The 27,011-nt window shown below is 35.3% G+C and overlaps 1 protein-coding gene across 5 annotated transcripts in view; it reads right to left on the bottom strand.

Moving 5' to 3' along the window:
• The window catches only part of LOC149802218 (tubulin tyrosine ligase 3-like), a 157,821-nt gene that overhangs the window by 86,418 nt on the left and 44,392 nt on the right, over nucleotides 1–27,011 (bottom strand). For 4 of the 5 annotated variants that reach the window (XM_089956639.1, XM_089956635.1, XM_089956638.1 and 1 more), the window contains exons 3-4: nucleotides 13,747–13,903; nucleotides 9,820–9,936 (exon numbers count right to left, since the gene is read on the bottom strand). In XM_089956639.1, coding sequence (XP_089812765.1) covers nucleotides 9,820–9,936; nucleotides 13,747–13,813 — 184 coding nt within the window. In that variant the 5' untranslated portion in view covers nucleotides 13,814–13,903. The remainder of the gene's footprint in view (nucleotides 1–9,819; nucleotides 9,937–13,746; nucleotides 13,904–27,011) is intronic. The other variant, XM_089956636.1, reaches the window with a different exon arrangement.

Here is a 27,011-nt window from a genome sequence, read left to right as displayed (position 1 = left end):
AGAATATATTATTAGCAAAGAATATATTATTAATGAAAATTATATTATTAAAAAAGAAAATATTATTAACAAAGACTATATTATTAACAATGAATATACTATTAGTGAATATATTATTAAGTAAAAATGTTTTATTTTCTTGGGAATATTTTCATTGCTTTTCCAACATCTTTTTATAGAATGTTTGAATGCCACCATAAAATATACAGTACTCCCCCATTATATATAATGCTCACAATGGAGGCCCTAGTGTATGTGGCCTTATAGTGGGATCACCATATAATAGTATACATTACACAGTACTCCTCCATTCTAACACTGTCAATGGGGGCCATAGTGTATATTGCCTTACAGTAAGACTGCCTTGTAATGAATTACATGATACAGTACTCTCACATTATAATGCATTCAATGGAAGTTACATTGCATATGGCCTTACAGTGTGACTGCCTTGTAATGAATTACACGATACAGTACTCTCACATTATAATGCATTCAATGGAGTCATAGTGTATATGGCCTTACAGTGAGACTGCCTTGTAATGAATTACACTATACATTACTCTCACATTATAATGCATTCAATGGGGGCCATAGTGTATATTGCCTTACAGTGAGACTGCCTTGTAATGAATTACATGATACAGTACTCTCACATTATAATGCATTCAATGGGAGTCATAGTGTATACTGCCTTACAGTGAGACTGCCTTGTAATGAATTACACAATACAGTACTCTCACATTATAATGCATTCAATAGGAGTCATAGTATATACTGCCTTACAGTGAGACTGCCTTGTAATGAATTACATGATACAGTACTCTCACATTATAATGCATTCAATGGAAGTTACATTGTATATGGCCTTACAGTGTGACTGCCTTGTAATGAATTACACAATACAGTACTCTCACATTATAATGCATTCAATAGGAGTCATAGTATATACTGCCTTACAGTGAGACTGCCTTGTAATGAATTACATGATACAGTACTCTCACATTATAATGCATTCAATGGAAGTTACATTGTATATGGCCTTACAGTGTGACTGCCTTGTAATGAATTACACTATACATTACTCTCACATTATAATGCATTCAATGGAGTCATAGTGTATATGTCCTTACAGTGTGACTGCCTTGTAATGAATTACACTATACATTACTCTCACATTATAATGCATTCAATGGGAGTCATAGTGTATATGGCCTTACAGTGAGACTGCCTTGTAATGAATTACACTATACATTACTCTCACATTATAATGCATTCAATGGGAGTCATAGTGTATATTGCCTTACAGTGAGACTGCCTTGTAATGAATTCCATGATACAGTACTCACATATTATAATGCATTCAATGGAACTTACATTGTATATGGCCTTACAGTGTGACTGCCTTGTAATGAATTACACGATACAGTACTCTCACATTATAATGCATTCAATGGAGTCATAGTGTATATGGCCTTACAGTGAGACTGCCTTGTAATGAATTACACTATACATTACTCTCACATTATAATGCATTCAATGGGAGTCATAGTGTATATTGCCTTACAGTGAGACTGCCTTGTAATGAATTACACGATACAGTACTCTCACATTATAATGCATTCAATAGGAGTCATAGTGTATACTGCCTTACAGTAAGACTGCCTTGTAATGAATTACTTGATACAGTACTCACATATTATAATGCATTCAATGGAAGTTACATTGTATATGGCCTTACAGTGTGACTGCCTTGTAATGAATTACACGATACAGTACTCTCACATTATAATGCATTCAATGGGAGTCATAGTGTATACTGCCTTACAGTGAGACTGCCTTGTAATGAATTACACTATACATTACTCTCACATTATAATGCATTCAATGAGAGTCATAGTGTATATTGCCTTACAGTGAGACTGCCTTGTAATGAATTACACGATACAGTACTCTCACATTATAATGCATTCAATAGGAGTCATAGTGTATACTGCCTTACAGTGAGACTGCCTTGTAATGAATTACATGATACAGTACTCTCACATTATAATGCATTCAATGGAAGTTACATTGTATATGGCCTTACAGTGTGACTGCCTTGTAATGAATTCCATGATACAGTACTCACATATTATAATGCATTCAATGGAACTTACATTGTATATGGCCTTACAGTGTGACTGCCTTGTAATGAATTACATGATACAGTACTCTCACATTATAATGCATTCAATGGGAGTCATGGTGTATATGGCCTTACAGTGTGACTGCCTTGTAATGAATTACATGATACAGTACTCTCACCTTATAATGCATTCAATGGGAGTCATAGTGTATATGGCCTTACAGTGAGACTGCCTTATAATGAAATACATGATACAGTACTCTCACATTATAATGCATTCAATGGGAGTCATAGTGTATATGGCCTTACAGTGAGACTGCCTTATAGTGAAATACATGATACAGTACTCTCACATTATAATGCATTCAATGGGAGTCATAGTGTATATTGCCTTACAGTGAGACTGCCTTGTAATGAATTACACTATACATTACTCTCACATTATAATGCATTCAATAGGAGTCATAGTGTATACTGCCTTACAGTGAGACTGCCTTGTAATGAATTACACTATACATTACTCTCACATTATAATGCATTCAATAGGAGTCATAGTGTATACTGCCTTACAGTGAGACTGACTTGTAATGAATTACATGATACAGTACTCTCACATTATAATGCATTCAATGGGAGTCATAGTGTATATTGCCTTACAGTGAGACTGCCTTGTAATGAATTACACTATACATTACTCTCACATTATAATGCATTCAATGGGAGTCATAGTGTATATGGCCTTACAGTGTGACTGCCTTATAATGAAATACATGATACAGTACTCTCACATTATAATGCATTCAATGGGAGTCATAGTGTATATTGCCTTACAGTGAGACTGCCTTGTAATGAATTACACTATACATTACTCTCACATTATAATGCATTCAATAGGAGTCATAGTGTATACTGCCTTACAGTGAGACTGCCTTGTAATGAATTACACTATACATTACTCTCACATTATAATGCATTCAATAGGAGTCATAGTGTATACTGCCTTACAGTGAGACTGACTTGTAATGAATTACATGATACAGTACTCTCACATTATAATACATTCAATGGGAGTCATAGTGTATATTGCCTTACAGTGAGACTGCCTTGTAATGAATTACACTATACATTACTCTCACATTATAATGCATTCAATGGGAGTCATAGTGTATACTGCCTTACAGTGAGACTGCCTTGTAATGAATTACACGATACAGTACTCTCACATTATAATGCATTCAATGGAAGTTACATTGCATATTGCCTTACAGTGAGACTACCTTGTAATGAATTACACTATACATTACTCTCACATTATAATGCATTCAATGGGAGTCATAGTGTATACTGCCTTACAGTGAGACTGCCTTGTAATGAATTACACGATACAGTACTCTCACATTATAATGCATTCAATGGAAGTTACATTGCATATTGCCTTACAGTGAGACTACCTTGTAATGAATTACACTATACATTACTCTCACATTATAATGCATTCAATGGGAGTCTCAGCATATATGGTCTTACAGTGTGACTGCCTTGTAATGAATTCCATGACACAGTACTCACATATTATAATATATGCAATGGAAGTTACATTGTATATGGCCTTACAGTGTGACTGCCTTGTAATGAATTACACGATACAGTACTCTCACATTATAATGCATTCAATGGGAGTCATAGTGTATATTGCCTTACAGTGAGACTATCTTGTAATGAATTACACTATACATTACTCTCACATTATAATGCATTCAATGGGAGTCACAGTGTATATTGCCTTACAGTGTGACTGCCTTGTAATGAATTACATGATACAGTACTCTCACATTATAATGCATTCAATGGGAGTCATAGTGTATATGGCCTTACAGTGTGACTGCCTTATAATGAAATACATGATACAGTACTCTCACATTATAATGCATTCAGTGTGAGTCATAGTGTATATGGCCTTACAGTGTGGCTGCCTTATAATGAAATACATGATACGGTACTCTCACATTATAATGCATTCAGTGTGAGTCATAGTGTATATGGCCTTACAGTGTGGCTGCCTTATAATGAAATACATGATACAGTACTCTCACATTATACTGCATTCAGTGTGAGTCATAGTGTATATGGCCTTACAGTGTGACTGCCTTATAATGAAATACATGATACAGTACTCTCACATTATAATACATTCAGTGTGAGTCATCGTGTATATGGCCTTACAGTGTGACTGCCTTATCATGAAATACATTTGGATTTTATTCATTTTCAACAGATGTTTTATAAAATTTCCTTTTAGCAGACTGAATCATGGCAGTACATCAGTAGATCTCTGACCCTTCTATAACATGCGTATGGTGATTGATCACATAACAATATTTCTCCCATAAAAACACAAGAAAGAATCAGCCTAAAATGGTTGTCAAATTATGGAGTGGGCTTATTATCAAACAAAGATATCTTCTGCAAATATTTGCCAGATTTTTTTTAGAAATGAGCTTATCAACAAGGATGGGCTTATCTTTTAAAAAAAAGGTGATATTTTACTGAGTGTGAACACCTTTAGTTGAAATATATCATTGCCTGTACCGCAACATAAAATGTACATTTATGAAAAGATTGCACTGCATTTTACAAAACAGATCAGATAAGCCTATCAATAAATTCAGCCCATCCTCCTCCAGTCCAATCATGGTACTGAAAGGTCAAGCTTTATAAAACTTAAGTTTTATATTGGAGGATTATTCTGATGTGCTGTTAAACCCTATGCCATACCTACCAACTCAAATAGTGTGTTGTGGTCCCCCCTAAAAAAATACAACAAGTTTATGTTTTTTAAATTTGTTGGACTGCTGAATACAGTATTAATATCTAGTTATTGTGCAGCTTATACATTTTCATGATAAAAAACCAAGGTAGAAGAAGGAACAGACCACCCTCTATGCCATTGAGCAAAGTCTTGGACTGTGGAGGATCCCCGTGATATTACCTCCATCACTGAGGAATGTGGAAGAAACAGGATATCTGGGTGAGGTTAATTGCTAGAGACATTTTTCAACAAGGAAAGAATCTTTTTGGGCACCAGTCAGCAAGTAGTATTCATTTACTACCTTATCCAAAGAAATGGATCACTTCCACTTCATCTAACTGGGAGGAGCTTGTGGGTTTGATAGGAGGCATTAGTTGTGCTGTTCCAACCTCAAATTCATTTGAGTTGATGAGGATAGAAAACACATCATCATCTAAAACACTCCAAGTAGAAGAATGTTTGGGTATCACTGTGTCCTTCAGGGGAAGTGACACAGAAGCACTCAGTGCCATTGCCCATACTTATTCATCATGGTAAGTTGGGGCTCTATGTGTTCTAGAAGTTCCAAGGTGAAGACGAGACCACTTGTTGCCTTCCAGTGGATGCCACCTGCGAGAAGGTGATCACAGAACATGAGCTGCAGCATCACCTCTACTCTGGGTCAAGGGCCCAGTAGCCCAAGAGGTAATAAGGGACCAATTTCCCAGAGGTGGAGAGCCTCATAACTCATAAGGATTACATGGGATACTAGGGAGGGGGAAATTTGATCTGATACCCTTCCCTAGTTTGAGACCAGTGGGCAGACTCCCAATCCTGCATTAGATGGGACAGTAGAGGTGGGGTACTCAGTCCACAGATTATCCCAATACTGTAAGGCTACTGAGCGATAATTGGAGAATATTTCACCCTCAATTGATTCATCACTCAGAAGGGTATGATGCTGATCCTTCCACTGAGTGATGCGGAGGAAGCAACACATTTCCATGAACATGAGATGTGCATTTCACTACCTCTCTGTGATGGGCATAATGTGTGCAGTGCAACACTACCTAATGGGAGGGAGGAACACACAATTATGTATATGAGGAGTGCAGTGCACCAACTACCTACAGGAGGGAGAAACATGCTGTCATTAATATGTGTGCAGTGCACCATTTTGCTAGTAGGGGAGAGTAACACTCTGTCGTGAATATATGTGTGGTGCACTACCTAATAATGGGAGGGATCAACTCAATGTCATGAATGCGTGTGGTGCATCACATCCCTAAAAGGAGGGAGTGAGCAACATACTGTGATGGGTACAAGGCAGCCATTGCACCACCTTCCTAATGGGAGGAGCACATGTAACTTAGGGCATGAGATGAGTGGTGCACAACCTCCTTCATGGAAGGGAGCAACACACAGCCCTGAACATGAACAGTGTCCTACATCTCTTCCATTTCGGGGGAAAGGTGATAAATTCCTTTAACTCTGAGTCCCTCCTCTGCCTGGAGAGGCCTCACAAACCATTAAAGGAGAACCTTGGGGTTTCTCCTGGCAGAAAAAAAAGAAAAAGAAAAAAAAATGAACATTCCAAAAAAGAGGGGGAGGGAAGTTTTCTCAACTGCCCATATGTGCAGCTTGGAATCAGCTAGATTCCATGTTATAGAAGGCCATAATCTGCAATGTGCACAATAAGCAAAAAATGCAGTCTGGGACGGTGTACCTAGGGCCCTTCTTGTGGCCACAATGACCTTCAGACTGTTCTGACATTATTCTAGGAAACAAACAATGACAATATATTTAAATATTACGCATACTCAACTGGCTGAATGCAGAGAGTACTACATAGACCTCTGTGTATGCAAAAAGTAAACAATTGAGGACCAATTTGATCTATCTTTTTTCTTTTTGTTTCCATAACCTTTTATTGAGGAAAAAATGCAGACACACATGCAATTACAGTTGAGATCAAGAGTGTGGACATTATTAATATGCAGCATGTTTAAGTAATTACAACAACAATAACATCAAGATTTCACTGATCTCATGTCAATAGAGAGAGGAATGCACAAGCGTCTCACTGCCCTATGTTAGGCAGACTGTGCTGTTATTCCTTAACATGATGACTTACCTGTACTTTAGTTGTATATTTCAAAGAAGGATAGTGTATCAAAATCTCCAAATTGTGGGATATATGAGGTAAAAGAAATGAATTTCAAAAGGGACAAAATGTTACCGACATATAATTTAAATTAAAGAACAGATGTAATACCAAGATTTAAATTAATAGTAGAAGGAAATGGCTAATGTGGTAAACACACTCGCTACAAGCACATTTTGTTGATATAGGCATAATGTCCAGACAGCATGGCATCAGTGAAAAAGATGATCATTCTATACATGTCCCAAGCTAGCTGCATGCATCATACTGATAATTCTCATACTCTGTTGGAGGATGTATTCACTTAGAAGAGAGTGGTTTTTCAGCATGAAAAAAATATAAGCTGCACAAAAGTGATGGGTAAGGTATTGCTGCTAATAAACTGTAGTTGCTGACTTTCCTGCTCTTAATAGTTCATTACAGGGTTTGAAAGTGAAACAAGTGTCATTACTGTTCATCTTTGCACTCATTAGTGACTGGATGATACTGTTGTTTAAATTTCCACAAAGATCCTGTTGATTTTTTCTGACCACTGAAATTTTGCCTCCAAAAATGAATCATACTAAATGCAAAACTTCACCTAAGCCAGTAAATTCTTAAATGTAGGTAACAGTGACATTGTTTTGCAGTAAGGAAGTGGAACTAACAGAGATGCATACAAGTGTCTAGTTTGATGATTTTGCCATGAAAATAGCTTGAGAAATAAACCTAAAACAAACAATAAAAACAAAGTCAGTGAAGTGTGAAATATAGATCACAGTAACATAATTTTGAATGAGGGTATAGTCCCCATTAAGATGCATTACTCACCAAATTTCATGAATCTAGGTATAATGGTACATATACAGGTGCCAATATTTGATCATGAGCTCACACAAAAAAACTTGTGTGAAATGTTGGTCAATGTGACCTTCTTCTGTGGTAAGTACTAAGAAATGCATACATTCATCTAATTTGATGATTCTACCATGAACAGAGCTTGAGAAATAAACTTGAAACAGAAAATTTAATAATAATTTTTAAATAATAATAATAATGCTTTATTTATAGAATGACCCATTAGTCAAGGACTATTCTCTCTTGAGGCCCTCTTAAGGAGAGTATAACAGTGTGCATTATATAAAAGATAGCAGTAATTACTGTTTATTTTAACATGTTTAGTATTAAAATACTAAATTCCATTATCTATTAGAAACACATACATGCTCATGATATCTCTTCTTAAATACTGTAATATTTTCAGCAGACTTTACATGCAGTGGAAGCTTGTTCCACAGAACTGGACCAGAGTACTGGAAGCTCTTTTTAAATTGCTCTGTTCTTGGTTTTGATGCTAGATGGTTTCCATGTGATATTGATCTCAACTAGTACTGTGTTGAAAAAGGCCAGAATAAATCCTGAAGATACTCTGGTACAGATCCATACAGACATTTATATACAAGAACTGCCTTGTGAAAATCTACCCTTTCATATCTTGTGAACTATTTAAGTTCAGTAAAAAATGCTTTTGAGGGATGATAATAGAATGCATCTAAAATTATGTGTGCTGCTCATTTCTGAAGTTTATAAATCCTGTCAAGCTGAGCTTTATCACAGTTGCCCCATTCATCTGAACAATAATCTGTTGTTGGAAGAATATATGACTAAACATTTCTTGATTTTGCTGAGCAGGGCACTTTTGGATGACAGTGTTTTACTAAGCTTATCAATAAGGTCATCCCATTGTAAATTATTATCTTAACCAACACACCAAGCTTTTCATGTTTGACATTTTATAATGGATGATTATTTATTGTGAAAGATAGTTCTGGGCTCCCTAACTTGTGGAGCTTTTATGATGTCCCAAAAATCATACATTTTGTTTTACCTTCATTAAAATTCAACGAACTGTGAAATATAGATCACAGTGACCTTCTTTTATGATGAGATTATAGAGCTCATCAATAAGCATCCCCTCAACAAGTGTTATGATTCCAAGTATAACAGTATTAATATAGTAAGGAAACAACCTGAGCTAAATGTAATAACTTAACCAAGAATGTACAACTAATGTTAAGTACAAAGTTAGCCCATTCAGCCCCCTTGCTAGTGGATTATAGGTGCTGTAAACCCCTCCCTAAACTGTCACCTATTACTTAGGAAGAAAGAATGGTTAAAATTTAGTGATCCTGTACATATGTATATACATTTATCTGTGCAGATTGCAGTGCTGATGCCAGTACTGGAGGTAGTACAGTAGCTTACTTATACTTCATATAGGTGAGTTAAAATGCAAAGTAACCCCATTAAAATTTTAGTAATTCAGATATCAATTATTTGAGTGTTCATCGCAACTCAAATGACTCGCTCAATAAAAGTGTAGCTGTAAAGTAGTTTTTTGTCTGCACTCTAATATAAAGTTTTAAACAAGCAAAAGTTTCAACCAAAGTTATTTTAACCCACAGTGCATATGTTTTCAAAATTCTACTTTAATATGAGTATCTTATGAGTCCAACTGTAAAATGCACAGACCCAGATCTGCCAGCACATAATGTGCCTGCAGATCTGGGATAGTACAGTAAGTTAGCAGTAATCAGGAGAACAAACAAAATAGACAATGATCTGCAGGTGCATTATGCTATGGCAGATCAGGATCTCTGTTGTTTGCAGTTCAACAACTTATGAGTGAGTTCATAAGGTATGCTTGAGTTTTCAATATTCTACGAGAATGAGTATGGTAGAGGAGATGACACTGCAAACCTTTATCATCAAAATCACAGTATGCTTCTTCTTCCAGTTTCTCTTTAAATGAGTGATTCATCATTCGCATCTTGTGATGCTTTAGCACCATGTCTGGATTGCCATTGGCATAGGGTCCTGAAGCAATTATATGTAAACAGGTGATTATCGGACCACTTTATCATTTAGATGAATACTGCATCATACTTACCTCTATTACTCAGGTTTAATAATGTTCCTTGACATCACACATGATGTCATGTTGACATCCAAGACAAATGTGTAAATATTCAAACATACTTCAAAGTCAATACGAGATGCTATTTACAATTATTTCCTTCACAAAATACAAAGATTGAGGGTCAACAACAGTTTTTCTCGTCTGAAATAAAATTCTTTAATATCTTTGAATTCTGAATCTTTTGCTTGACAAGGCTTGCACAAAATTCAATTTGCATGAAACTATAATTTAAACTGAACACTTACTTTTGCCTGCAATCTGTTTATCATGGGAAATAATATGACTTTTGCAAATTTCCATGACAGATGTTAAAATTTTGATACCATATGTGAAACAAAGTAGTAAGATGTGACATCACATGAAGTATTAGTTGTACATTAGAGGCATTTGAAAATGAGCATGGTAATTTCTCAAACAAAAATATCTGTGAATTTAGTAATGTGATAAATATAATCAATTATGCACTCGTTTCATATGAAACTTGTACTACTTATTCAGTGAAATAATTGTTCTTTGTAAATTCCACATGGACTGAAATTATTCAACTAATTTGATACATTTTGCATGAAATGTGCACTTGTGTAATATATGCACCTAAGAAACAAGCTAGGATAGTTAAGTGGTTAGGTCATTCCCTGTTCCAGGTTCAAACCTTGGTTCCAGCATGAGTACAGGTTAGTGGTTTGGACATCTGCTGTTCTTTTAGTGTTTTTCTCCAACTATCCACCACCTCAAAACTCCAAACTTGAATTTGAGATTGAGTTTCCACTATCAGCCAATTAGAAATGGCCTTCAAAAACTAATCTATTCTGTCACTGGTTGAAACAAAATCTTCAGCTCAAACTCAGACTCGAAAGTTCTGTAATTTCCAGTCCAGAGGTACTTACATTGCTTAATATAGTTTGTTAGCATATGCTGTATATAACAATGTGAAACAGATAAAGATTTATTTCAAGACATTTTCAATAATATGAAATAAATAAAGTTCTTTTTCAAAGACATAAGAAATCAATGGCTTTACTGGTGCTCAGGTAAACCCCCTTCTTCCAGTTTAAAAAGTTAAAAACAGATTAAGTCAGTCATCTTAAGTACACAAAAACTCCACCCACTTCGATTCTAAATTCATCTTTTCTATAAATAATTAATGTGTTTAGTTGAAAAGGGATTATAACTAAGTCAGTGGAATTGTTTTAAAAATCTAAATGATACTAAATTGATATAAGACACTGTCAACCCTGATATGTCTATCAATACAAGAATTGATAATAATTTTAAAAGAACTTTTGAAATTTAATTTTGTATACTGAAAAGTGTTTTAAAAAAACACGGTGAAGACAAGTTAGTATAATTTTTTTCTCCAGAAATTGGTTTGAAATCAAACTGAATGCATGCTAATGTGCTACCTATTAGTGATCAATAATTATGTTCAAATGTATCAAGACAGATATTACACGTATCAGCTCTTTAATTGGGAATATCATAGTGTAAATCAGGGGTCTCAAACTCAAACCACCCTGAGGGCAGCATAAGGGCATTTTCGATGGCTCAAGGGCTGCACCACCTTTGTTATCTCTCATGACACCTTGTGACACCAATGATTTTGCAGGCCACAGAATACAGCTTGCAGGCCACATGTTTGAGACCCCTGGTATAAATAAATGCTGCTGACAGTTTTAAGCCTGTGACCAACATTACAATATTTCTTCCATGATCAGACCTGGCGACCAGTACAACAAATTTATCAAAATGTAAGGGATGGGCATATTATCAGACTTTGATATCCTAGTGAATATTTGCCAAAATTCAGTTAAAATCATTGTCTGGCTTATAATTTAAACATGGGCTTACTGCTGGATATACCATACCATCACAGAATATGGAGTGTCCACACAATACAGTGGATGTAGACACAATGAGTATGAGAATAGTTTCCACTATGAATATTTAATGTCCATTATGTCTGCTGGATGTTTACTAACCCAAGTGAATACTTGTGTAACTCTGTCACTGATTTTATTGCAGCCATACTGGGTATGTATTATGGCACCCATTGCTGATTTTACTGCACTCATGAAAAATAAACAAAATGGATAACCACAATGCTGTAGACCCGACGATTGCAGCTGTCATGCCTTTACTTGTACAAATTATACAGCTGTACCATTGTCTGTAGTATTTATCAACAGTCAAACTAAGGATACATGGAGACAAATGTGCATTAGGTAGAAACATTTCTTGGATGTCTTCCCACTTCTGCCCATGTCAGAGAAAACATCAGAAAAACTGCCTAGCTACGATATACATCCCTGTGAATTGACAACATGGATTGCGCAGAAATTTACAAACTGTTATCCATCAAAAAGCAACTTTGACATTCTTTCTCAGTAAATTATACTTCATAAAAGTACTTGTTGAATGGGTTAGTAATTTATGATACTTTTCTTTTAATATCTACACTATTTCCAAGGCCCCCCTCTGCACAAATTATTGAAAGCAGTATACAAATAAATAAAAAAAATGAAAAGCTCAATCTTATCACAAATGTATATGACATTCATGCAAGATAGTTGTCATTTATTGCATTCATCATTTCGATAGAACCTGAAACAACTTTATATCAGGTAAACAGCTTAATTCAATTTATGAAACTTACTGAATGTCAGAGACACATGCAGCAATAACTTTGGAAAATGAAGATAACTTTAAGACTAACAACTGCAGCCAGTAGTGACTACAAATGAATGCTGTAGAATTTTTAGCATACATGCATAATAAAGAGAATGACATGTACGGTATGTTATATTTCTTATATTTCTTTCTCAAGTATTTTGTTAAGAATAGCATGATATCATATCTTGACATAATACAGTAAAAACAAAAGACATTCAAGTTGTGCTAGAAAATATTATCTTGCTTGATCCAAACACTTTTTGAAAATAATTGATTTCTGATTAATTGATTACCTACAGGATGAAAATATCAAGATGTCCAGAATTAATTAATGTTTCAATGACAAGGTAGCATCATTACCAGTTTTTTTTTCAATCTAATTTACAACGGTCTTCTGCGATATAGAGGTAGTCTATCTACATTCATTAATAAAATTTCATAACATTAAACTTATGCCGTGCAACAGAAAGAATATGGATAGTTTTGTCAAAATCAAATGAAAACCAGACTTGTTATCATACAGCACTATGTTCCCAGTGAAGCCCCTCAAAATGTAGAAGTATGAAATGAAAAATAAAACAAAACAATATGTACTTAAATCACCAAAATTTAACCAGGTCAGATAAATATCCAGACCTATCTCCCTCTCTCATATCTCTTCTGCTATTGCCATCGAGGGAATAATAATTTCAACCCAAGAATTATATGTGAACAAATCAATGAAATAAAACAAAACCAAGTTCTGAAAATAATGGATAATTTGAAGATAATTCAATTTAAACAACAGTTTTTCCTGACTCTCTACCTTTTGCAAAAAATGATGGCATTTACAGTTTGAAAAATTTGCAAATTATCTGTACTGACTGACAATGTTATTCATTTCCAACACATATTGTATCATATATTTTACTGTGAAAATATTTTCTAAGAAGCTTGATATTCTTATAAATGAATAAAATTTCAATATTAGCTGACTTGCAAAATTTGCAATTTGATTCGCTGATTACAATTTTATGCAATTATTTTTCAATTCTTACCATCTAGGACCCTCTGAAGATTAGTTGAGATTGTTGTCTTGTTTCTCTTTAAGCTTGAATGCATCATCTCTCCTAAATTGTCCTCAGTTTCAGCTCTTGGAGAGTCTGGAGAATCAAACTCTTGGGAATTGGAATTCAGATTGTCACTATCATCAATCTGAAAAAGAAAATAAATTCATGTATACAGTATTATCTAACTGTAATGAACCTATTAGTAACACATATATGGAAATGATATATGCCCCTTCTTAAGTACAGTGAATGCTGATTTACTGCAAAAAAGTAATATGCTATATAATCAAAGGACTGAGATACTGGTAGTTGACAGAGATCTATTAAAGTGTATTCAGTGCCAAGAAGGGGTAAAATCCTGGACAGGGGAACATGTTGTGCTCCTCATTGTAATTGCCTACTTTGGATCCAACCTGACACCTAGCTCTCACCTGTGGTTCCAAGCAGCTGTAAGCATGTGACAGCAGTCACACACCCAGCAGACCATCACAACAATTGGACTTAAAACCAGGTGAGAATAGCCAATGGGTTTTATATACTTACTGAGCTAAGGTCTTGCCTACCTGAGCATGCGAAGATAGTTCCAGCAGACTTGGCTGAGATGAGATTACCTGGAAGGTTCAACAGCCAGGAAGGCAATGTTTAGTGGAGAGCATATGGCATGATAAGGCATTCAGAGGACATCATGGCCACCCAAAGCAGCTAAAGAGGTCTCGAACCATGATGCTTATCATGCAACTGGACCCAAGCTTCTAAGGCCATGAGAGTGGGGCTGCCCCCCATGCAACAACTTTTCCATTTTAAAATGCTTTCTTTCCTCAAGCCTTGTGGCTATGGGAGTGCGATGAAGCAATAGGTAGAGATGACCACTGGCAGTTGTAGTTATGATCCCGCATGCATGCAACCCTTGGACCAGTGGTCACACATCTTCATACTCAGGGCAGCAAAGGTGTTTGGCAGAATCCAGGGCTATTTGGCAGCCTCTTGAGGACAGCACTACCCACCCTCACATGAAGAAGGGGGCTAGAAAAGGTGCCAGAAAACATTGTCTATGCTGCAGCATCTGGCCAGATGATGGTGGCTGGCAGATCATCCCAAAGGCAGTCATGGCTGGTAGATCATCCCAAAGGCAGTCAAATAACTACAAAGAAAAAACAAAAATGGCTCATTCTTGGAGCCTGGAATGTCCTGACACTTTCAGAAAGGGACACCATCACAAGACCTGAGAGAAGGACAGCCCTCATCTTAAAGGAAGTAGCTTGCTAATGCATTGGCATTGCTGCAAATAAATGAAACAAAGCTCACAGAAAAGGGCATGCTGAATGAAGCCAGAGGATAATACACATTGGAAAAGCCGGAACCAAGGCAAGGCTGTAGAGCAGTGCTGTCCAACCTGTTTGACACTATGGACCACTGACAAATATTTTTCTTGAAGCCAAGGGCTGCAGCAGAAAACTGAAAAGCAATGACTACATAGCTGCTCAAGCTCTAGCGGGTCATTTAAAATCAACCCACAGGCTGCATGTGGCCTGTGGGTCAAGGGTTGGACAGCACTGCTGTAGAGAGTGGGGCTTGCTATCAGAACTAGTCTGATGTAGGACATCCCCACCCTCCCAGTTAGCATCACTGAGCACCTCATGAAGCTGCACTTCCCTCTAAACAAATCACACCATGTGACCCTCATTAGTGCCTATGCTCCTACCCTCTCAAGCCTAAGGAAGAAGCAAAGGAACAGTTCTAAAGGAACAGTTCTATGTGGACTTAGACAAAACATCTTATTAAGTCTACACCCCCCCCCCCAGTGACGAACTAATTATCCTAGGTGACTTCAAAACCAAAGCTGGGAAAGCTAACAGTGACTGGAAGGGAATTCTTGGCCAACACAGAGTAGGGAAGCTGAACAGCAATGGTTTGAACCTCTACAGCAAATATGCTTAGCATATGCTGTGCATCACCAACACTTTATTCCAAAAAGCTGAAAAGGACAAAACAACCTGGATCCATCCAAGGTACAAACAGTGCCATCTGATAGAATGACTACATGACTTTCAGACTGAGGGACCTGCAGGATGTCAGAAATCACATGTGTTATGCAAAGTGTTGAGTTATGGACCAACCATAGACTAGTCAGCAGTGCCGGATTACCAAATAGGCAGAGTAGGCACAGACTTATGGGCACCATGCCTTTTTGGGGCCCCGCGACAACAGATCAAAATAATATTTGATCATTTTTGTTTAATAACATAAAATGTTAATTTGTTTAATAACATTAATAATTGTTAATATTTGTTTTGTGTAATAAGTTTGGTTTATTAAAATTGTTGGTTGGTAAAATTAAAAACATATTAAGCGATAATTTACGAGGGGGCCCCAAGATTTTGACTGCCTAACGGCCTCTATAGGGTTTAATCTGGCACTGCTGGTCAGATCATATTCTCAACATAAGCATCACTCCCACTCAGTGCAAGCATCCAAAGGCTGTCAGGGCAACATTAACAAAAGTGAGGCTGAAACATGAGTACCACTGAAACCAATTCAAAGAAGCAAGAAGCAAGACAAGAATCTCACGGATAAAAGCATCACTGGCTTATGTCAGTTCTGAAAAGTGGTGTGAATTTCAGAGAGTCAACACAGAAAGAGCAAAGGCCATTCTGGGACTGAAGACATGCATGTATTAGGATTGTTTTGATGGAAACAATGAGCATATTACTCAGCTAATCAAGCATAAGAACAAAACATATCTTCAATGGCACAACGATCCAAGTTCCACCTAAATGGAAAACGAGTTCAAACACCTTAAGGGACAAGCCAGGAAAGAACTGCAAATGATGAAAGAAAAGAGTTAGGATAAGAATGCTGAGAAAGTGCAATTGCCGAAACTCACAACTCTAAACATTTCTTCAGTTCATTGAAAACTATGATCTTTCAAGAACAGCTGAGAGATTGATGCTGATTAAAAACCAGGAACAGTTGCAAAATTGCTGGGCTGAGCACTTCAGTGGGCTGTTAAACATGCCATCTTCCATCAATCCCACCATTCTAGAACAGATCCCTCAACAGGCAGTCCAGGAGGAACTTGATCTGCCACCTTTGGTTGAAAAAATCAAGAAGGCCACATGCCAGATGAACTCAGACAGGGCTCCAAGAAAGGATGGAATCCCAGTGCAGTTAGCAAAGCAGCAAGACCCCATGCAAAATAAGTTTTCTGTGTTATACATCAGAGCATCTGAGAACAAGAAATAATGTTGGACGACTTATATGATGCCTGGATCATCTCCCTCTTTAAGAATAAAGGTAGCAAAACACTGCAGCAAAAAACAGGGCCATTTCCCTCTTCTCCAATGCTAGCATATCCTCGAACCAACTCATTTCTGTGTCAGTAGCTATTCTACCTGAGACCCATTGTGGTTTATGTCAAGGATGCAGTAATGTGGACATTATCTTCACTCTAAGGCAGGACCTGGAGGAATCCATTGAACAAAGCTTGGACATATACTCTGTCTTCATCAACCTACCAAGGCATTTGATACAGCTAGCTGAGATGCTCTTTGGTCTTTACTAGCAAGGTATGGCTGCCCATGCAAATTTATCCAGATCGTTTTGCTTTTCCATGATGGCGTGAAAGGATGGGTTCTCTCAAATGATGACACATCTGAACCCTTCAGAATCTCAACTGGGGTAAAACAGGGCTGTGTCCTGGCATCGGTCCTCTCCAACATCTTCTTTACCTGCATCCTCATCCACACCATACAAGATCTCTAAAAGGAAGAGTATATCAGATACTGGCTAAATGGATCACTCTTCAACCTGCAAAAATGAAGACACTGAAAGTTCCCATCTGGGAAGCCCTATTTGCTGATGACTGTGCCCTCATGGCACACAAGACAAATAACACGCAGACAATGCTCAATGTTTTCCAAAGCCTCCAAGATAAGATTGAAGTTCTTTTCCAGCTAGCCCCACACACCAGTGTGCCACAGCCAGGCATCACCCATGACGTCACTCAGCTGAAAATTGTGGACAGCTTCAAATACCCTGGCAGTGACATCACCAACGATGATTCGCTTGATAAGGAGAACTCTGCTAGGATCAGAAACACAAGTCAGTCACTCAGAAGGCTTCACAAAAGATTACTTCACCATCACAATGTTACCCTATCCACCTAATTGAAGGTGTTTAATGCAGTGGTGTTCACCTCCCTGCTCTATGGTTGCACGACTTGGACTGTATAACACAAACAGATGGAGAAATTCCATATGCAGGCTCTCAGATCTATCCTTGGAATCTAATGGCAAGATAACATTTCCAACCCTGAAATCATGGATAAAGCCAAGACAACAACCATCAAGGCAATGCTGCATAAGGCCCAACTTCACTGGCCAGGTCATGTTACCAGAATGGATGGCACCCACTTTCTGAAACAGGTCTTGAGGAACTGGGACATAGCTGAACAAAGACACCAAGAAAGACAGCCTTAAGTGGTGTGGTATTATTTAACAGGGTACGTCATATGTAGTTCTTTGTGAACAGTAACTTATGCAACTGCAAGTATTCACAAGGACTCATTTTTCTTTCTGTTTCTGATAAAACAGAGAAAGATAAAATTGTATTTAATTACATGTATCATTTCCACTATTCTAAACCTGCAGAAGTGAGAGCTCAAAGTAATCCTGTACACAATGCTTACAATTCATGAACTCCCTGCATAATCAGCATATCAACTTTTTCTTCTCTTTCTAACTGAAATGATGTTAAATATATGTATCTCTGAAACATATTATTACAAAACTTTAACATTATTTAGATCATGAAACATGCTTTTTCTTAAGCAGGCAACTCAAGAAAGACAGAAATATCAGCATATAATCTAAAGACCCAAAGATACATTACCTTAAAGTTTCTTTTGAAAGGAGCCACATATGTAGATCCAATATGTTACATTAAAAACCTGAATGCAAAACTTTAACATTGTTCACCATGATGCTGAAGTAGGCATTAGACAAGCATGATAGGAACTCCTAACATATCATGGTATAAGCTTTAGATATAATATGATACTACCAGAGTTTCACTTTTGAGTTTTGCAATCCATAACATAAAAATGGTTGACGTCACCACCACCATAGCTTATCCCAGCAGAAAAGTAAAACTATGTCTCAATATGCGTACACAGGTGAAACAGCATCATTGCAGCATAAAAGGTGTTTGAAAGTTCTGAATATTTGTTTGAATTTTTTTTCTTCTCTAAATCTGTCAATAAATGTTACACTTAATATAAAATAATGTTTGATAAAACCATCTGCAAGTCTGCATGCGCAGTATGTCAGACACCTGCAGACATATGCAGGCAAAGACAGTGACCTAAAAATGTCAGAAGGAGAATAATTCTGCTACTGACCAAAGACCTTAATGTAAAATCATGGCACTCTTTGAATAGTCTCCATTGGATATAATGGTCGACTTTGATAAAGTTTATGGATGTAATTCTCTGCCATATCATACAATTTTGAGGTTGTTTTATAACTTCAAAGATGGTCATGAATCCACGAAAGATAATCCATGGTCTAGAATACCATAATCCATGATTGGTGAGTGAGAATGGTTGCTATGAAGGGGTCTTCTGATGAAGATGCTCGATACAAAGCAGAAGATATTTCTATTATCACGAACATTCATTTAGCAGCTATTATTAACATTAAGAAGAAGCTCAGACAGGTTTGTGCAAGATGGTTCCTGCATTTGTTGATGGCTGATAAAAAAACAGACTCAGGTTGAATTACTAAACAGTTACTCGCTTAATATTAATAGGGTGAATCAGATTGTCATAGCTGATGAAACAAAGATAAACTTTTTAGAAACCAACTCGAGAGAAAATAATAAAGTTTGGACTCGAGAAAACAATCCCAAACCACAAATTGTTCCACACAGACTGTCAAAAGAGTTTTACATCCATTTTTTTTCGATGCAAAAGGTCCAGTTATCCAGGTACCTGTGCCTGACTCTGCTAGTGTGTGTGTGTGATTTGGATTTTTAATGTAGCTTTTTAAAAAAATCAGTCATATCGCTATGATGTGTGCAGATAAAACACATGCATACTGTACAAAGACTAATATCAGTGCAAAAAGACCGATGTAGATAAAATAGATGTATACTGTACGAAGACCAATATCTGTGTCATAAGACCTGTGTGGATATAACACCTGTGCTGTACAAAGACCAATATGTGTGCCAAAAGACCTGTGTTGATAAAACACCTGTTCTGTACAAAGGCAAATATCTGTACCAAAAGACCTATGTAGATAATACACATAAGGTGATAATTACCTGCCTGGCTGCCATGGCCACTGTGCAACCATTTTCAAGAAAATGTTTAGTGTCATAAAGATTGCTGGCCACACGAATCATTTTATAACTTTCCCATGCTCAAGAAAAAAACTGCACCACATGAAAATTTGTTGGACAACCCAAACATGTAATTAGAGAACAACTTGTGTAAGGAGATGGACTACAAGCAGAGAAGCATCATTGCATTAAAAAATTACCTGCATGAGAATTCAAATGTCTGTTGAAAATTACTGCTATTACAAGTATTTGTCTTTGTTTCTGTGCCCAATGAATTTTTTTTTTTAGATTAGAGCAAATAAAAGGAAATATTACCTTCTAAAATAGAAAAACTATTAATGGTTTCATTTATTGTTGTTGTTGTTGTTGTTGTAGGGTTTAACACCATTTTTCAGCACAAGATAGGCTATACATGGCGGCCAGTATAAATGGTGGAGGAAGAACCCGGGAAACCCGCAGAAAGAACCACCAACCCACGAGAAGCTACTGGCAAGCTTTCTCATATAACCACATTAGCCGAATCCGAGACTCAAACTCATGCAGACAGAGGTGAGATGGTAGTTATCTGTAACGGTGAGTGCTTTAGACCACTCTGCCACTCGGGGCCCCCAGTTTCATTTAGGAAATGCTAAAAATGTCTGATAAAAGTGACACTACATGAAGCCTTACCTAGGTTGAAGGCTGAATATAATTTGCAGCCAAGCCTAAAGTCAGTGAATCAAATACTTAATCTGATGTTAAATTAGAATGGTGATAAACAAGTTTTGATATCTGATAGCCTAAATTCATACAATTAATCAAAAAAAGTTCTTCATAATGACTTCAGTAAAAATTCAAAATATGCTAAAAAAAGAAACAAACTGTGAGGTTGATTATAGAACTATTTTATAGAGTGCATACATGCCTAGTATGTGTAGTGACTAATTCTATTGACAAAGATAGCCTTTCATACCCTAATTGTACATTATTTAAGTACCAACACTACCTTATTGTAAGAGCCTTTTGTTCACACCAAATTAAAAAGCAGACTGGAGGCTTTTTGTGTTGACTGTTACAAATCGAAAACAGAAATGTCATTTTTCATTTTCTAAATTGAAATGCTATATTGTTACACTATGTCCTTCAATCTTTCAGCTGTACAATAACAAAAGTATGTGTCATTTCTCAATCAAAGCTAGAAAGCTGAAGGTTATTTGAACATCAATTATATGTCATTTTTCATTCTATGAATTCAAATACATGATTGTTACAGAAAGTACTTTAGTCTTTTTGTTGTACAATAACAAAAAATTATGTGGTGTTTCTCACTGAAAGATAGAAAACTGAAGGATATTTGACCATAATCTAACAATTTTGATGTGTCAAACTCCTAAAATAGTTCTTTATATACTGAGTAAACACAATCAAAAGTAAATAACATTGTTAAAATTATGGGGGGTTTTAAAATTAAAAAACTGGGTTGAAGTGTGAGAGTGAAAGCATCTATGAAATCCAGAACAAAGACATCCTTTATTCAAGTGGATGGTTTAAACATGGAATTAAAATTCAATATCTAATGATTTATTCCTGTAAAAAGTGATAAGAAATTGTTCTTTAATTGTAATAAAGCATGGTTGCCATAACATTCAGGAGGGGGGCACAAAAATAAATGACTTGGGTATTCAGCACTTTAAAGAGAAGGCAAAATATTCAAATGTAAATAAATATCTGCTTACTGTAACTAATAAAAAGTATTACTGCATACTGTAACTAATAAAAAGTATTACTGCATATTGTAACTAATAAAAAGTATTACTGCATACTGTAACTAATAAAAAGTATTACTGCATACTGTAACTAATAAAAAGTATTCCTGCATACTGTAACTAATAAAAAGCATTACTGCATACTGTAACTAATAAAAAGTATTCCTGCATACTGTAACTAATAAAAAGTATTACTGCATACTGTAACTAATAAAAATATTCCTGCATACTGTAACTAATAAAAAGTATTACTGCATACTGTAACTAATAAAAGTATTACTGCATACTGTAACTAATAAAAAGTATTACTGCATATTGTAGCTAATAAAAAGTATTACTGGATACTGTGACTAATAAAAAGTATTACTGCATACTGTAACTAATAAAAAGTATTACTGCATATTGTAAATAATAAAAAGTATTACTGCATATTGTAACTAATAAAAAGTATTACTGCATACTGTAACTAATAAAAAGTATTCCTGCATACTGTAACTAATAAAAGGTATTCCTGCATACTGTAACTAATAAAAAGTATTACTGCATACTGTAACTAATAAAAGTATTACTGCATACTGTAGGTAATAAAAAGTATTACTGCATACTGTAACTAATAAAAAGTATTACTGCATACTGTAACTAATAAAAGTATTACTGCATACTGTAACTAATACAAAGTATTACTGCATATTCCAGTATAGGCTATCTGGTAATACTCCCCACCTGCGATCCATGTCTACCAAACAGTATAAAATTCCCAAACCAAATAAGGAGTTATTTAAAAAAAAGTTTCCAATACTTCTGGAACTCTGCTCTGGAATAGTATTCCTGTTGAGATTAGAAATGCCCACTCTATTTCCTTCTTCCAAACCCAATACATGTGTATCCAGTGGCTTCAGAAATGCAGCTAAAATAAATAAATTCCTTTGTATGAGGACCTCAAGGTAGATTAGTTCTTAGCTAATTGTGTTACCCTCTTTAAACAAGGTCATTATTATTATTATTATTATTATTATTATTATTATTATTATTATTATCCCACCAATGATGTTCACATGTATGCAGTATTGTAGTACCATAAAAAAAAGTAATCATTAGGTCAAAATGCTGACAACTTTTATGTCATATTCACTTACCACAATATGTCAGATATATTCCAAATATGGAATTATCTTGTCTTTTATTACAGGTATAACAATCTACCAAAAATTTATGTAAACAAATATTGAGTTTAAATGAATGAGAATGACTGTACAGCTGAAAAGACTTGATGAGGAACAGTAACATATTTGTTCTAACTACATTTAAAACCCTGGAAACAGTTGTCTAAATTAGTTTCCTGTTTGAAATGGAAAACAAAGGCTTAAGCTCTAACAATTACAGTGTCTTTGTTTAGATCTTTGATTTAGCAAATCAGAAAAAGCTTCTTGAAATCATACACCATTTTCTTTCTTCAAATTCCATATTTTATAAGGAGAAGCATGGACCATATGATGGTGTTCATTGAGTTCAAGGTAAGTAATTATTATGAAAGCTTTGGAAACCATATGGAATCAAATCCGGTTCTAATAGACAGTAAAACTACATTGTGACAACCTCTAAATAAACTATCTTTGTTAAATTCCATTTATATTTTAAATGAGCAAATTTATCCTCTGAAAAGAGACCACCTATCAATTTTTAAGGCCACTTTTCCCATCCAATTGGTGGTGTTAATTAGGTTTTGCTGCACAGTGGAAACCCCACTATAACAATTCTGTATATAAGATGGTATTTTTCTGGCTCCCAAGTCTTTTGTGTGATGTCCATGTTTCCTGATACTACTCAAAACATTACTACTCAAAACATTACCAAGTTAACAAACACATAAAATTAATTCAGTTAAGTTTCTGTGCTTGCAGATCATAATTAATGTTCTTACACAGCAATGATTTATTTTCATCGTACATGGGTCTGTCTTAATCCTGATTCTTATCTTAACTGGCAGGTAGTAACATTATTACCATATGTATGACTGGCATTTTATTTATTCCCCACCTTCACCCCCATTTCAATCACTGACACAGGCATTAATGACATTTTCAATAATTCTTGGCTACACCATGGTTCAGTATACAGCACAATCAGCATTTGTGGTCACCTAAACTACTGCATTATAACAGTGTTCAAATGTGTGTATTAATTCTTTAGATATCAACTGTGGTCCTGTAAATGACACTGGCATTAATGTAAATGAGTGTCTAATGTAACTGCTCGTACTATATGCATCTATGAATTTGCAGTATGTCCATTCAACTATGATAAAGTACTAATTAAATCTGGTGGCACTGTCATATAATTTCTCAAACTGAGTATGTTCTCAACATACTGTCCTTTCATAAGATCTTGAAAGTCAAATAAATGGATAATAAGTGTCAGATTCTTATGAACACTGGATCCAAACGGTCTCTCTTCATAAATCATCTTAACTTTGTGAACATAAAACCTAAATTAAAAGTACCAACTCTCATTTGTTTGAAGGTACAAAAGTAACATGGCAATAAACTGAAGTTTTTTGTCTCCATTCCTTTTAAAAATAAAATGACTAGCTATTTCTGTGCAACATCTATATATTCTTCAGGATTTTATATCTCTAAATTATTGGTTGTGGTGGTAAAGGTTTTTGGGTTGGGTATACATCTTCCATTGATATATATGTAAATTATGCTGCATATCCTTAAAAACCCCACTTATGTAAATACTCCAAATAGAAGTACCCTATAGTATAACATTCTTAATTCATATACTGCCTTATTCTAAACTTTGGTTCTATGGTAACATAAAAAAATATAATGCAGTAAATTGTAAGGATCAAAAGGTATCTTACAACTTTCTAGACATGTATGATAAATTTGGTTGAGAAACATCGACTGAATTTTGAGTTATACTCCAAACTGTTTACAGACAGACAGACACAGCAATAGCTATATCTTTATCCCATTGTATTACATACCAGGGTGATAAAAATGAAGGTAAAGGTCTCTAAAGAGTTTAGTCATTCCAAAACTGGAATGTTTAATCAAAATATAGGCCTGAGTCATTCTAAAGCTGGAATGTTTTATCAAAATATTGTTTTATGTCAATATTGACCCAAGCAAATAGGAAGCATTTGTTTTGAAGATATATCCCTGTCTACTATAAAGTGATTTAAAATAAAAATGGCACCAGTGTTTCCAGACTGGTTCAACCAGGATTTTTTTAATCATTGTGTATCCAAGTCATGAAGATCTAGCTGATATTAGTCAAGAATTCTGTCTCTTGTCAATTATTTCCCCAGGAAATATGCCATAGATTGATTACATGATATCAATAAAAATCAATGACTGTACCCACTGTTGTAAAACACAACCTGTAAAGAAACAGATGAAATAGTACTAAAAGCCTGTTCTAGGCAAAAACTGTTTTCACTTAGCATGTGGAACTTTGATACTATATTTTCATGTATAATGCAAACCCATTGTTAACAGCACAGACTTAGATTAGTCATTTCATACTGAACCAGAGCATCAGGGTCTTTTCTAAATTTGGCCTTGGAGTATTATGTATAATTTAAATTAAGAATCTGTCATTTTGGTTGAAATTTGCACTTCACCAAAAATATCAGTATTATATATTTGTTCCCAAAAGACACATTTCTTCTGAAGCGTAATCAATAGTAACATTTCAGGAATATTTATAGGATATTAGGGAATGAGTTCTGGGCCTATTGTTTTGGAAAATAATTTGACCAGCAGACCCTGCTACCATTCTATTCACCTGTCCAACAATCATACTTCAGCAAGGACTGATAATTAACAGTAAAAGTTAGTATCTCAAAAAGCAAGTCAGAGTTGTCTGAAATGTATAGTATTATGTATATTTAATTTGTATTGTTTGTTGGCTTTTTTCTCCATCATTATATGTTACGTATAATTGTATTTTGCAATTCAGCCAAGTCCAAAATCAATTTCATGGTGTACTTGACTTTGGACATTGATTTTGAAAACTACTTAATACATAGCTAATTTTTCTCTATGAATTTAGATTAAATATTATGATCATTATTAGTGGAGGTGAACATGTTTATCATAATCTAAGTCTAGGACATTGGTATTCCCCCATGGAGAGACCTGGTGTAACTGAGGTTTGCTATTGTCTTTATTATAATTATATTAATATACATAATCTTGTTGACACTTAGAATGTTCTAGAATTGAACTTTTGGCCTTCATCCTGGTTCTATTATTGTCTTAATTTTTTTTATATAATGTTATTTTCTTGAAACTTCTTACCTTAACATTTTGAAGCATTATCGTTCTTATTGTTGTGTTGAGATTTTCATTTGGGTGGAATTACTGATTCATATTATTATTCACTGGAAATACAAAGTGCTCATCAATATTATTCTTGGACAGAAACATTAATTTGGAATTATAGTGAATTCAGACAAGGACATTTTTGGATTATATTGTTGTGACAAATGAAAAGGCTTCCAGCACATTGCCACAATCCAGGCCATTGGCACATCATCATATTTGAGATTACAGGCACATCAAGAAATCTAGTATTGGAATAGATTTGGAATACCACTGGAATTCAATTGGAAATTCATACACTTGGACTTGTGATAGAACTTTAGGACTATTTGGGATTCAATTCACAATACTGTAAGTTAGTTTTAAATTTTCACTTTGTATTCCAGGGAAATAAATTATTTGTTTAATTTTACAAACTTTGTTGGTTTTCGCTCTTTTCTGTTACTTAGTTTAAGACTATAGATTATAACAATAGTTAAACTCAGTGTCATCACCAGTATCATACTTGAAAATTTAACTAAAAAGGGAGTTAGAGGTCCTCTTTGGTTGGGTCATTTGGAACAAAATTTCTGGAGTAAATTGCTGAAGCTGGGAATTTAAGAGCTTTGCAGTTGGGGTCAGATGTGGGCCACATTTATTTCACAGCATTAATTTCACTAGCACTGCCTCCTATATGGGCTATAGTTTGTTAAGTAGTGAACAAATTATTGATAGTTTTGACCTAATGTACATGTGTGAGGGGTCTGTGAATGCCATTGATTCTTGTGTGATATGGTGACTATATAACTGTTGTTGGTAAATGTTTGCTTAAAAGGCAATCTCTATAAAAGAG

This window comes from Sinohyriopsis cumingii, chromosome 4 (assembly GCF_028554795.1).
Source record: "Sinohyriopsis cumingii isolate HCF-2022 chromosome 4, ASM2855479v2, whole genome shotgun sequence".
NCBI classification, from domain to species: domain Eukaryota; kingdom Metazoa; phylum Mollusca; class Bivalvia; order Unionida; family Unionidae; genus Sinohyriopsis; species Sinohyriopsis cumingii.
The sequence above is the reverse complement of the archived record's forward strand: the minus strand, read 5'-3'. Positions and strand labels throughout refer to the sequence as shown.